A 13,424-nucleotide genomic window follows, 5' to 3' on the forward strand; every position below is an offset into this window, starting at 1 on the left:
TGTAATAACCTATTACCCCTTAAGGTTTGAGTGGAAATTTCCTAATAACAAGGACATTTTATATTTGACCACAGGACAACCATTAATGTCAGGAAATTAACACTGATATAATACTGCTGTCTAATCCACAAGACCCTCTTCAAATTTTGATGATTGTTCTGATAATATCTTTATAGATCCAGCATCCAGTACAGATTCTAATTTTAGATAGATGGAGAATTTTGAACATAAATTGGATATTAAATTATGCTAAGCAATTTTTATTTTTTAGGGTATAAGGATAGTATTATGTTATCTTTGTAAAATATCCTTATCTGTTAGACATATGTACCTAAGTGTTTATAGAAAGAATGATATGATATCTGAAATTTTCTTTGAGATTCATTCCTAGGGAGGTGTGTGTGTGTGTGTGTGTGTGTGTGTGTGTGTGTGTTGGGGGCTGAGGAGAGGGGAGAAATTAAGTAAGATTGGCAAGATATCTAAATTTGTTGAAACTGGGTGATGAATATGGGCAGGTGGTAATATTTCCTCTGCTTTTAATGTATGTGTGAAAATTTCCATAATTAGAGTATTGTAATTTTTTAAAATGGAGAAATGGAAGGATTTTAGGGATTGGAGTGATATGACCATATTTTTTACTTAGAAACATTACTTTGGCTGCAATAGGAAGAATGGCTTAAAGTGGGGCAAGAATGAAAGCACTGACTAGTTTCCCAACTGCTGAAGTCATCCAGGGAAGAGATTATGGTGACTGAACCAAGTTAGTGTCATTAGGATAGAGTGAAGTGGATGAATGAAAGAAATGGTAACTCTCTCGATGTCCAGGATTACTCTTACTTGGGTTGGGTTGGGAAGGCGATGGTGCTATTTACCTAGACAAGCATCACTGGAAGAAAAACAAACAGATCCCCCAGGGAGGGAAGATTTGAAGGGGCCTTCGGTCAGACTAGTGCCTTGTATTATCTGGCCAAAATTGAGTATATAGATGACAGCAAGAAAATTAAATCATCATTATTTAGCAAACAGTATATGGAGAAGGAAATGGCAACCCACTCCAGTATCCTTGCTTGGAAAATCCCGTCGACAGAGGAGCCTAGTGGGCTTCAGTCCATGGGGTCACAAAGGGTCGGGCAGGACTGAATGACTTAACAACAACAACAGCAACATAGGGGTAAGCCCAGGTATAGCTCCCGTTAAAAAACCTGCCTGCCAATCCAAGAGACATAAGAGATGGACGTGGATGCAATCCCTGGGTAGGGAAGATTCCCTGGAGGAGTAAATGGCAACCCACTTCAATATTCTTGCCTGGAGATTCCCATGGACAGAGGAGCCTGGTGCGCTACAGTCCGTAGGGTCACAGAGTCGGACACGACCGAAGCGACTTAACACAACACACATATGGGTAAGCAAGGTAGACAGAAGGAAATGTCACTTACATCTAACTTGAGGTAATATGATATGATTATTCTAAATCAATATGCAGCGTTAGTAGCCAACTGAAGATGAAACGCAATGACAAGGTCCAGGTAGATAGGTTGTTTTATAAACTTGAAAAAATATGATTGGCGACAGCACACAACAGAGAGACCTCTTAAATTTGCATCAAGCAAACTGGACAAGCAATATAATTCTCTTCCTGGGAACGTTGCTCATGTCTGAGTAGAACAACATATTTCAGTTGAAACTGCATGGTGGTACAGGGTGGGCAGATAGGGACAAAGAACATGCACCACGATGTTGAATCTATGATTAAGGGGACGAGTGTGAGGGTATAAAGCAGGGGCGAAGGAGTATTGGTCACAATTTTTACTCCTGGTCGTCTTCTGGGAAAGTTTAAGGTGAGTCAAAGCGGCTGGGAAATCCATCAAAGTCTGACTCTTGTTTCGTCTCTTACCCTTGCAAGAGTAAAGGAGTTCCAACAGCCACTTCTGTTAGAGACTTATTTCGTGAAAACCATACCCTTTGGCATTATCATTCCATTCTGATTAATCTGATCTCTCTTGTTCCTGCAAGTTCCTCCGCTCAGGTTCCCCCGGAAAAATGTAGGCCAAACTCCCGCAGGTTCGCTCACACACCACTGCTGTTAGCGCGCTAACAGGACTAGCCTGGAGAGGGAAATGGCAACCCACTCCAGTATTCTTGTCTGGAGAATCCCACGGACAGAGGAGCCTGGTGGGCTACAGTCCATGGGGTCGCAAAGAGTCGGACACGACTGAGCACACAGCAATACTAGTCTTCGTGCCGGAGGGACCCACCCCAACTCTGACCGGCCCAGGACTCAGCGCCCTGCCCACACGCCCACTGCGGGCGTGGAGCTCCAGCTCGGATCTTTCTCGCTAGCGTAGAGCCCCTAACCTCATCCCTGACCCCGCCTCCGGTTCGGAGACTCGCCCCAGGCCCGCCCCGGCTAGAAGGCCCGCCCCGGCTGGAAGCCCCGCCCACGATCCCGCCCCCGGAGTGGAGCCTGAGGCCCACCAGCTAGCGCCAGGCAGTTCTTCCAGGCTCACAGGACTGCTATGGCCGGGGGCCGCGGGGCCCCCGGGCGTGGCCGGGACGAACCGCCGGAGAGCTACCCGCAACGACAGGACCACGAGCTGCAGGCCCTGGAGGCCATCTATGGCGCCGACTTCCAGGACCTGCGGCCGGACGCGCGCGGACGGGTAGGAACTTGGCATGTCTGGTCGGGGCTGGCGTGCTGCGGCCCAGCCTCCCTTGGCGCGATCTACCCCGGCTAGGCCCGCCCGGCCTTGCCGGAAGCGAACACCCGACACCCACTTCGGATTCTGGAGCCCTTTCATCCCTTACGATCCACCCGCGCTCACTTCTTGTCCTTGCACCCGCAGCCGCACGGCGGGTCTTCAGAACCCCTGCCTGGGACAAGTTCTCTTACAGCGTTTCTCCTAAATCGGCTCCCGTCTTACCTGGCCTTGCTTCTTATTCCCCCTGACGTTCCATAACATACCTGCCTCCTTACTGTCTTGTCTCCTTGGGTTTGATACGACAGCGCATTCATGGGGACCCATTGCAACTTTGGGAACGCTTTGAGGGCCCTTGCACAGATCTTATTGATGTCCTTAATCAGAAGTCTCACCCTCCGGTATGTGTTCAGGACTGTTAGCCTTGTAATTACTCTGTACCCCTCGGGCGTCCTCACTGTGTTGTGCGGCGTGGAGGAACTTTCCTCTGTGCCTGTCCTTCAAGAGTATGGAATGTATTCTTCTTAGCTGTAATGAAGAGGGAGTGTGCTGAGTCCAAACCTTTTAAATGGCATTTGGCTAAAATAGTTTCCTTTTTGTCTGGAAATAAGGCACATTTTAAGCTGCTGATCCAGTTTTTTTCCCTCATCCTTGAAGCATTATCTACCAAACTATTGTTATCTATAGTATTTTTTTTAAAGTAGTACCTTTCTTCATCTGCCTTTAAGTCTTGGCTTTTTACAACATGCACTTTATCAGCACATGCAGGATTTGCTCAATATCTAGGATCTTCTGGAGCTGTCAGAGCAAAACATTCTCCCTCTCACCCAATGTGTTCCTTCCTTAACTATTTATTGTTCTAGGTATTCAGAATATAGTCCAGCACAAACCAAACCAAACCCTCATCCTTCAGGGAGCTTACTTTCCTAGTACTTAATTTCAAGAATTAAGACTGAAATAGTAGAAATGTTAATATTCCCCTGATACATACTTAGGAGAAGGAAATGGCAACCCACTCCAGTACTCTTGCCTGGAAAATTCCATGGACGGAGGAGCAGGGTAGGCTACAGTCCATGGGCTTGCAAAGAGTGGGACACGACTGAGCAGCTTCACTTTCTTTCCCTCAATGTCTGGAGCAGCATCCAGAATCAAGCACAGTGAAACGTGAATATTTGTGTTCACCCTCAATGGGATGTATAAAGACTATTAATAGCCTCATGTCAGTTCAGGCCAAATTTGCTGCCAGTAAATTCAGCTCAAGATTACTGACCTGAGTAAACTTTAATTTCTTAAACATCTGAAGTTTTTTAAACTCTTTTTGGGAGATGTATTATAAGGTATAGTTTCGTTTAGTAGCATATATATATCATTAATAAAGAAACATTTTGGGAATACATGCTAAAAATTGTCTTACATACTAAATTTTGGACACTCATTGCTAGTTTAAAATAGAATTTCCTCTGAAGTTATAAATGTATTGTTAACTTAATTATCTTGGCTACTTTTTTGTCAGCCAAAGGCCTGCTCATTTATAATTTGATAGCTATTACCTCCCTCCTAAAACCTTGCTTCTGTTTCTGGGCCCACCAATAGTGTATAAGTACTTCTTTACCTACATCTTCACCAACATTGTAGACCTCCGACTTTTTCATCTTTGCCAATAAATAGATGAAACATGTTTACTTCTTTAGTTATAAGTTATTAGGACCACCTTTGTCTGTAAGCCATGTTTTTTTTTTCTGTGAACTTTTTGATGTTGTTTAGTTTATTTTTATACTCTGTTGTCTATTTTCTCATTCATTTGTCAGAGCTATTTATATCTTGAGGCATACCATTTATATGTTAATTTATGTGTTAAGAAAATTAGCATTTTAGATTATTATATTGAAAGTGTTTTTCCCTGATGATTATGCATTTTGATATTTAGGTAATTTATACAGTTTTTAAAAACTTATAGTCAATATAGTCAAAATGATCTTTTTTTCTTTATTGTTACACGGTCCCTGTGGTTTGTTTTTTCCCTGCTCCAGTGTTACCAAAAATGAATTCTTTAAGGCTTTCTTTTAAATCTTTCATGACTTTTTTAAAGGCTTCCTTCAACTTTTTTTGTTAAGTTCTTACCTCTGAATATGAATCCTTTCCACTAATGTGAAATGCCACCTTTGCATTGCATAAGGGTAGACTGGCTTCATAAGGATCAGTTCGGTTCAGTCACTCAGTTGTGTCCGACTCTTTGTGACCCCGTGGACTGCAGCATGCCAGGCTTCCCTGTCCATCACCAACTCCTGGAGCCTACTCAAACTCATGTCCATCACGTCGGTGATGCCATCCAACCATCTCATCCTCTGTCCATCCCCTTCTCCTCCTGCTTTCAGTCTTTCCCACCATCAGGGTCTTTTCCAATGAGTTGGTTCTTTGCATCAGTTGGCCACAGATTTGGAGTTTCAGCTTCAGCGTTAGTCCTTCCAGTGAATATTCAGGACTGATTTCCTTTAGGATTGACTGGTTGGATATTCTTTCAGTCCAAGGGATTCTCAAGAGTCTTCTCCAACACCACAGTTCAAAAGCATCAATTCTTCAACACTTAGCTTTCTTTATAGTCCAGCTCTCACATCCATACATGACCACTGGAAATACCATAGCTTTGACTAGATAGACCTGTGTTGGCAAAGTAATGTCTCTGCTTTTTAACATGCTGTCTAGTTTGGTCATAGTTTTTCTTCCAAGGAGCAAGCATCTTTTAATTTCATGGCTACAGTCACCATCTGCAGTAATTTTAGAGCCCCCAAAAATAAAGTCTCTCACTGTTGTTCACACCTACATGCCTACTGCCTGGTAAACAGCTCTCAATTTTTATTTGGTTGTTTGCTTAATATACACTTAATATACTTGCTCAGCTGGTAAAAAATCTGCCTGCAATGCAGGGAACCCTGCTTCCATTCCCAACTGTATATGGGTATATTTCTTGACACTCTATCCCAGAAATCTATTTAGGTTCTATGACCATATTGCTTTCATTACTGTAGATTTATAACCAGGTTTAGTATTTAATGTAGTCATCATTTACAGAATATTCCTGACTAATTTTACTTTGGTTTTTCATTATGAACTTTAGAGTCAACTTGGCTGGTTAAAAAATTACACTGGCATTTTTACTATAATAATGTTGTTATTGTTGTGCAGTCACTAAGTCCTGTCCAACTCTTTGTGACTCCATGAACTGCAGCATGCCAGGCTTCGCTGCCCTTCATTTTTTCCCTGAGTTTGCTCAAACTCATGTCCATTGAGTCAGTGATGTCATCCAACTATCCCATCCTCTGTTGCCCCCTTCTCCTCCCGCCTTCATTCTTTCCCAGCATCAGGGTCTTTTCCAGTGAGTCAGTTCTTTGCATCAGGTGGCCAAAGTATTGGAGCTTCAGCTTCAGCATCAGTCCTTTCAATGAATATTCAGGATTGATTTCCTTAAGGATTGACTGGTTTAATCTTGTGGTTCAAGGGACTCTCAAGAGTCTTCTCCAGCACCACAGTTAGAAAGCAACAATTCTTAGGTGATCAGCCTTTTTTATTGTCTAGCACTCACATCCATACGTGACTGCTGGAAAAACCATAGTTTTGACTAGATGGAACTTTGTTGGCAAAGTGAGGTCTCTGCTTTTTAATACACTGTCTAGGTTTGTCATAGCTATTCTTCCAGGGAGCAAGCGTCTTTTAATTTCATGGCTGCAATCACCATCTGCAGTGATTTTGGAGCCCAAGAAAATGAAATCTGACACTGTTTCCACATTTTCCTCATCTATTTGCCGTGAAGAGATCTGACCAAATGGCATGATCTTAGTTTTGTGGATGTTGAGTTTTAAGCCAGATTTTTCAGTCTCCTTTTTCACCTTCATCTAAGAGGCTCTGTAGTTCCTCTTCACTTTCTGCCATTAAAGTGACATCATCTGCTTATCTGAGGTTGTTGGTATTTCTGTCTCTGCCGGCAGTCTTGATTCCAGCTTGTGCTTCATCCAGCCTGGCATTTTGCATGATGTACTCTACATGTAAGTTAAATAAGCAGGGTAACAATATAGAAGCCTTGATGTTTTTCTTTCCCAATTTTGAACCAGTCCATTGTTCCATGTCCAGTTCTAACTATTGCTTTTTGTCCTAACAGACAGGTTTCTCAGGGATGTTCCCATCTCATTAAGAATATTCTACAGTTTGTTGTGATCCACACAGTCAAAGGCTTTAACATAGTCAATGAAGCAGAAGTAGATGTTTATTTGAAATTCTCTTGCTTCTTCTATGTCCAGCATATGTTGGCAATTTGATCTCTGGTTCTTCTGCCTTTTCCAAATTCACTTGTACATCTGGAAGTTCCCGGTTCATGTACTGCTGAAGCCTAGCTTGAAGGATTTTGAGCATGATCTTGCTGGGATGTGAAATGAGTGCAGTTGTATGGTAATTTGAACATTCTTCAGCAGTCCCTTTCTGTCGGGAGCCGTTTTAGGCATTACTGACAAAATGGAGGCATAGCCCTAGCCCCCTCTCCTCATTCCACAGTCACGGACCCGGGATGAAAGAGTTAAGTTTTGTGATTCTGACTTGTTCTTTCCTTTCTTCGGCTGAGTTGGCTGGAAAGAATGTTAAGGTGCTTATTGTTCTTGAGAGAAGCGTGAGAAAGCACAAAGCCTTCTGCAGTTGTGCCCAGAAAATAATCTATAAAGTAACCATTGACATTTGTTCAAAGATTTTTACAAGAATGTCCCAGGATGAGCAGGTAGGCTGCAGCTTGAGGCCATGGGAAGGATTGTTATCTGAGACCTATTTGTGAGGGAAATGTTTATGGCAAAGGAAGTTTGCTGAGCTTAGGGTTGGGGAATAATTAAAAATAGTTAGAAGCCTTTCTAAGGAGATAGTGAGCTTAGGATACCAGGGGCAAGCAGGATTTAGAAATTTAAGAAATAAACTGAGGAATGTGGAATGCAGCCCAGACATCAGCATGAGTTACAATGTAATCACAAGTAAATGAATCGCTGAAGCAGGAAGGCTGTTTGAAGGGCAACAATGAGACAATAATCTGAGTGAGGGGAAACTGACAGTCTCAAACCTTTCACATAATGCTTTTGAAAAAATATAAGAGAGAACCTGATGCTTGAAATAAACATGTAGTCCCTTACTTACCTGGAGTCAGAGGCTACATCATTTCCTGCCGACGCTGCTTATCCCTTCAGGCTGATTCCCTGGCTGATGGAGCTGGACTCCGGCACCTTTCTTTGGAATTGGGATGAAAACTGACCTTTGCCAGTCCTGTGGCCACTGCTGAATTTCCCAAGTTTGCTGGCATAATGAGTGCAGCACTTTAACAACATCATCTTTTAGGATTTGAAATAGCTCAGCTGGAATTCTGTTACTTCCACTAGCTTTGTTTAGTAATGCTTCGTAAGGCCCACTTGCCTTCACACTCCAGGATGTCTGGCTCTAGGTGAGTGAACACACCATCATGGTTATCTGGGTCATTAAGACCTTTTTTGTATAGTTCTGTGTATTCTTGCCACCTTTTCTTAATCTCTTCTGCTTCTGTTATGTTCTTGCCATTTTTGTCCTTTCTTGTGCCTATTTCAAATCCTGAAAGATGATGCTGTGAAAGTGCTGCACTCAATATACCAGCAAATTTGGAAAACTCAGCAGTGGCCACAGAACTGGGAAAGGTCAGTTTTCATTCCAACCCCAAAGAAAGGCAATGCCAAAGAATGCTCAGACTACTGCACATTTGCACTCATCTCACATGCTAGTAAAGTAATGCTCAAAATTCTCCAAGCCAGGCTTCAGCAATACGTGAACCGTGAACTTCCTGATGTTCAAGCTGGTTTTAGAAAAGGCAGAGGAACCAGAAATCAAATTGCCAACATCCGCTAGATCATTGAAAAAGCAAGAGAGTTCCAGAAAAACATCTATTTCTGCTTTATTGACTATGCCAAAGCCTTTGACTGTGTGGATCACAATAAACTGTGGAAAATTCTGAAAGAGATAGGAATAACAGACCACCTGACCTGCCTCTTGAGAAACCTGTATGCAGGTCAGGAAGCAACAGTTAGAACTGGACATGGAACAACAGACTGGTTCCAAATAGGAAAAGGAGTACGTCAAGGCTGTATATTGTCACCCTGCTTGTTTAACTTCTATGCAGAGTACATCATGAGAAACGCTTGGCTGGAGGACGCACAAGCCGAAATCAAGATTTCCAGGAGAAATATCAATAACGTCAGATATGCAGATGACACCACCCTTATGGCAGAAAGTGAAGAGGAACTAAAAAGCCTCTTGATGAAAGTGAAAGGGGAGAGTGGAAAAGTTGGCTTAAAACTCAACATTCAGAAAACGAAGATCATGGCATCTGGTCCCATCACTTCATGAGAAATAGATGGGGAAACAGTGGAAACAGTGTAAGACTTTATTTTTTTGTGCTCAAAAATCACTGCAGATGGTGATTGCAGCCATGAAATTAAAAGATGGTTACTCCTTGGAAGAAAAGTTATGACCAACCTAGATAGCATATTCAAAAGCAGAGACATTACTTTGCCAACAAAGGTCCATCTAGTCAAGGCTATGGTTTTTCCAGTAGTCATGTATGGATGTGAGAGTTGGACTGTGAAGAAAGCTGAGCGCCAAAGAATTGATGGTTTTGAACTGTGGTGTTGGAGAACACTCTTGAGAGTCCTTTGGACTGCAAGGAGATCCAACCAGTCCATTCTGAAGGAGATCAGCCCTGGGTGTTCTTTGGAAGGAATGATGCTAAAGCTGAAACTCCAGTACCTTGGCCACCTCCTGCGAAGAGTTGACCCATTGGGAAAGACTCTGATGCTGGGAGGGATTGTGGGCAGGAGGAGAAGGGGACGACAGAGGATGAGATGGCTGGATGGCATCACTGACTCGATGGACATGAGTCTGAGTGAACTCTGGGAGTTGGTGATGGACAGGGAGGCCTGGCGTGCTGTGATTCATGGGGTCGCAAAGAGTCCGACACGACTGAGCGACTAAACTGAAACTGTGCCTGTCTTTGTGTGAAATGTTCCCTTGGTATCTCCAATTTTCTCATAGATCTCTAGTCTTTCCCATTCTATTGTTTTCCTCTATTTGTTTGCATTAGTCAGTTAAGAAGGCTTTCTTATCTCTCTCTCCTTGCTGTTCTCTGGAACTCTGCTTCAGTTGGGCATATCTTTCCCTTTCTTCTTTGCCTTTCACTTCTCTTATTTTCTCAGCAACTTGTAAGGCCTTCTCAGACAACCACTTTGCCTTCTTGCATTTCTTTATCTTGGAGATGGTTTTGGTCATCATCTCCTGTACAACTTTACAAACCTCTGTCCATAGTTCTTCAGGCATTCTGTCTACCAGATCTAGTCCCTTGAATCTATTCGTCACCTCCACTTATATTACCTGTATTTAATTTGGGGGGAACTCAGATTTGAATATTTAAATGTTTGTTTAAAATGGAGTCATAGTTATTAAATTTTAAGGAATCTAGCAGTTTGTTGTTTTTTTGTTCTTGGTCATTTGACAGATAGGCAAATGCTTGAGAACAGAAGGTGAATGAATGAGCTTGGTGATTTTTATAAGGTCGGTTACAGAAAATGACTGAGAGCTTTTACTCTCATTATTATTTTGTTTTTGGCATCTTTATAGACTTAAAACTAAAGACTTGCCCAGATTATCTAGCTTTCACGTGTTACTTTATTTCTAGATTTGTTGTTTTTTTATGCAAACTAATTTCTTTCCCACATTACAGGAAATGAGAACAGAAGCAAGTAATAAACATGGGGCCATGCTGAACCAAGTCTTGTCATCAGAATTTAAGGGGGATGTGACTACCAGAGTCTAGATAACAATTCTAGACCGAACACCTGAAAGTGGTTTGAATTGTATAGCTTGTTTTAAATGCTTGTGGATAAAAATATATAACATAAAGTATACTAACTTAATTTTTAAGTGTATGGTTCAGTGTATTTATGTGGTTAATTGAAAATTGTGTTAGTTTTTCTTTTTTTAAGTATAGTTGATTTATAATGTTGTGCCAGTCTCTGCTGTGCACCAGAGTGACTCAGTTTTACACGTAGATACAGTCTTTTTCAATATTCTTTTCCATTATGGTTTATCCTAGGAAATTAGATATAGTTCATTGTGCTAGACAGTAGGACCTTGTTGTTTATGTAATAGTTTGTATCTACTAACCCCAAATTCCCAGTCCATCCTTCTCCCTCTTGTGTTAGTATTTTTAATTAATTTCTCAAACCTTGTCCTCACTCTGCTGCTCATCTTGTAAACCAGTGAATTTTAATCATAGGCTGTCATTAACCCTCATGCCTTGGAACCAAAAGTTGTGCTCCTATGTGGAATGGTCGAAAAAATTCTTTTTAATAGTCTTGTGGCTCAGCAGGTAAAGAATCTACCAGCAATGTAGGAGACCCAGAAGACGAGGGTTTGATCCCCGGGTCGAGAAGATCCCCTAGAGGAAGAAATGGCAACCCACTCCAGTATTCTTGCTCAAAAAGTCCCATGGACAGAGGAGCCTGGTGGGCTATAGTCCATGGGGTCACCAGGAGTCGGACATGACTGAGCACACACACATCCTTCCTTTTGGTACTTTTAGCAGAAATAGACACATTCTTATACCAGTTTATTTTGGGGTGAGTGTGAGAGGAGGTACCCACGAAAAGCATAGTGAGACTGAGAAACTGGGGTTTCTGCTGGCATTGGCTGGGCACTTCTCCAGGTGGTGTGCACAGTGCTGAAAAGAGGGCCCCCCAGGTCAGTGTTGCTAGTCCTGTGGATGAAGTGATATACTTGGGGTTTATTTCTTGAGGAGCTAATGTCCTTTTTTTTTTAACTCTGGTGGTAATTAGTCTAGAGTATTACCTTTCATATTTTAGGACTGAGTTTGTATTACTCATTCACATTTTATACCTTGAGGATTTTTTTGACTGTTTTGTAGTATTAAAGGGCTTCCCATGTGGCCCAGTGGTAAAGAATCTGCCGGCCAGTGCAGGAGATGTGTGTTCAATCCCTAGGTCAAGAAGAACCCCTGGAGAAGGAAATGGCAACCCACTCAAGTATTCTTGCGTGGAGAATTCCATCAACAGAAGAGCCTGGTGGACTATATAGCACCGGGAGTTGCAGAGAGTCAGACAGCTGAGCATCTGAGTACATGTATAGTATTATACTTCAGACGAGTATCCAACTTCATGATCTCATTGAAAGCATTTACTCATATTTTATTATAGTGTGGCCTTCTTTCCATGACTGCTTCCTGTCACTTATATTTTCAGTCTTCAAAACAAATCTTTTTCCTCATGTAGAATTTTGTATATTTTGTAGCAATATGTTCTGCATTGCTTTCCTCTCATTACATGCTCTCAAAGAATTTTTTTTACCCCTTACTATGTATTTTTCTGTCTACAAATATTTTTTCCAGGAATTCATTATTTCCTTGTGGAGGTTAAATCAAAGATTTTATCAACATTAAATTCTAATGACAGTTTATCTTCTAAAGGCATGGAAGATGCCCTACCCAGTCTTAATCTTTAATATATCTTGGTTGTTGAACTTTTTAATGAAATCCTGTTCAGTTCCAGGAATCCTTGAATATCCTAATATGAGCTAATGCTTGGTATCCTAAACATGTTTTGCATAAGAGCCTCTTTACGTGTAGGCGAGCCTCTCAGTTTGCTTGAGAAAAGCCTGGTGAATTTTCTGTTCTTACCTCTGAAAGCACTGTTCCCTGACTGTTATTTTTTTTACCCCCAGTGAGCCTATGCTGGTTAAAATTAAGTTTAGCTACATATGACAGAAAACTTTAAATAACAAAGTCTGTGTTTTTATATGTAAAAGTCTGGAGCTGAGGGCTTTTTCTGAATTACTCTTCTACCAACCTTACTGCCCCCTATGTGGTCTGAAATGACTGCCTGGCCTCCAGTCATCATGTCTGCATTCCAGCCAGCTGGAAGGAGAAAGGGATGAAAAAGCTTCATCCCTTTCTTTTAATAAAGGTCACTTCCTGGAAATTGCATCTTACAGTTCTTTCATATTCAGTTTAGTTCAGTCACTCAGTCGCATTCGACTCTTTGTGACCCCATGGACTGCAGCAGCTAGGCCTCCCTGTCTATCACCAACTCCAGGAGTTTACCCAAACTCATGTCCATTGAGTCCGTGATGCCATCCAACCATCTCATCCTCTGTCGTCCCCTTCTCCTCCCGCCTTCAATCTTTCCCAGCATCAGGGTCTTTTCAAATGAGTCTTTCATATTACTGGCTTTAAATTAATCCAGTAGCTACACTGAGCTGCAGACGAGTTGGGGAAATGTATTCAGCTAAAAAAAAATTGAGGATTCTATTACAAAGAAATAAAAGGAGAGTGGATATTGGGGAAACAGTACTCCACAGTCTGTGCTTCATAAAGAGAATATCATTCTGGCCCAGTCAGGCTGTCAGCCAAAGACGAAAGCTTTATAAGTATCTAGTCACCTGGTAGCTTCAATGTCCTGCTCTTTGGGTTAGTCTCACTTGGTACTCAGAACCGGACAAGTTGTTAGATTTTTGTCCAACATATGTCGTTCATCAGCATCCATGGGTCTGTTCCTTCATCCAAACCACCATAACTGGACTCATGCATTTCCTAAAACTGAAACCTTTATGCATCCAGGAGTGTCTTCACTTTGTATCCGAACTCTTTCCTCAGAGTTTGCTTTGGCATTA

General features: G+C 41.9%; 1 protein-coding gene across 1 annotated transcript in view; it reads left to right on the forward strand.

The window, feature by feature from the left end:
• Positions 1–2,516: 2,516 nt before the first annotated feature.
• Positions 2,517–13,424, forward strand: part of EIF2AK4 (eukaryotic translation initiation factor 2 alpha kinase 4) — a 100,754-nt gene continuing 89,846 nt past the window's right edge. The window contains exon 1 of the mRNA XM_052646297.1: positions 2,517–2,660. Within this exon, the coding sequence (XP_052502257.1) occupies positions 2,517–2,660 (144 nt within the window). The remainder of the gene's footprint in view (positions 2,661–13,424) is intronic.

The sequence above is a fragment of the Budorcas taxicolor genome, chromosome 10, assembly GCF_023091745.1.
Source record: "Budorcas taxicolor isolate Tak-1 chromosome 10, Takin1.1, whole genome shotgun sequence".
In the NCBI taxonomy this organism is placed as follows: Eukaryota; Metazoa; Chordata; class Mammalia; order Artiodactyla; family Bovidae; genus Budorcas; species Budorcas taxicolor.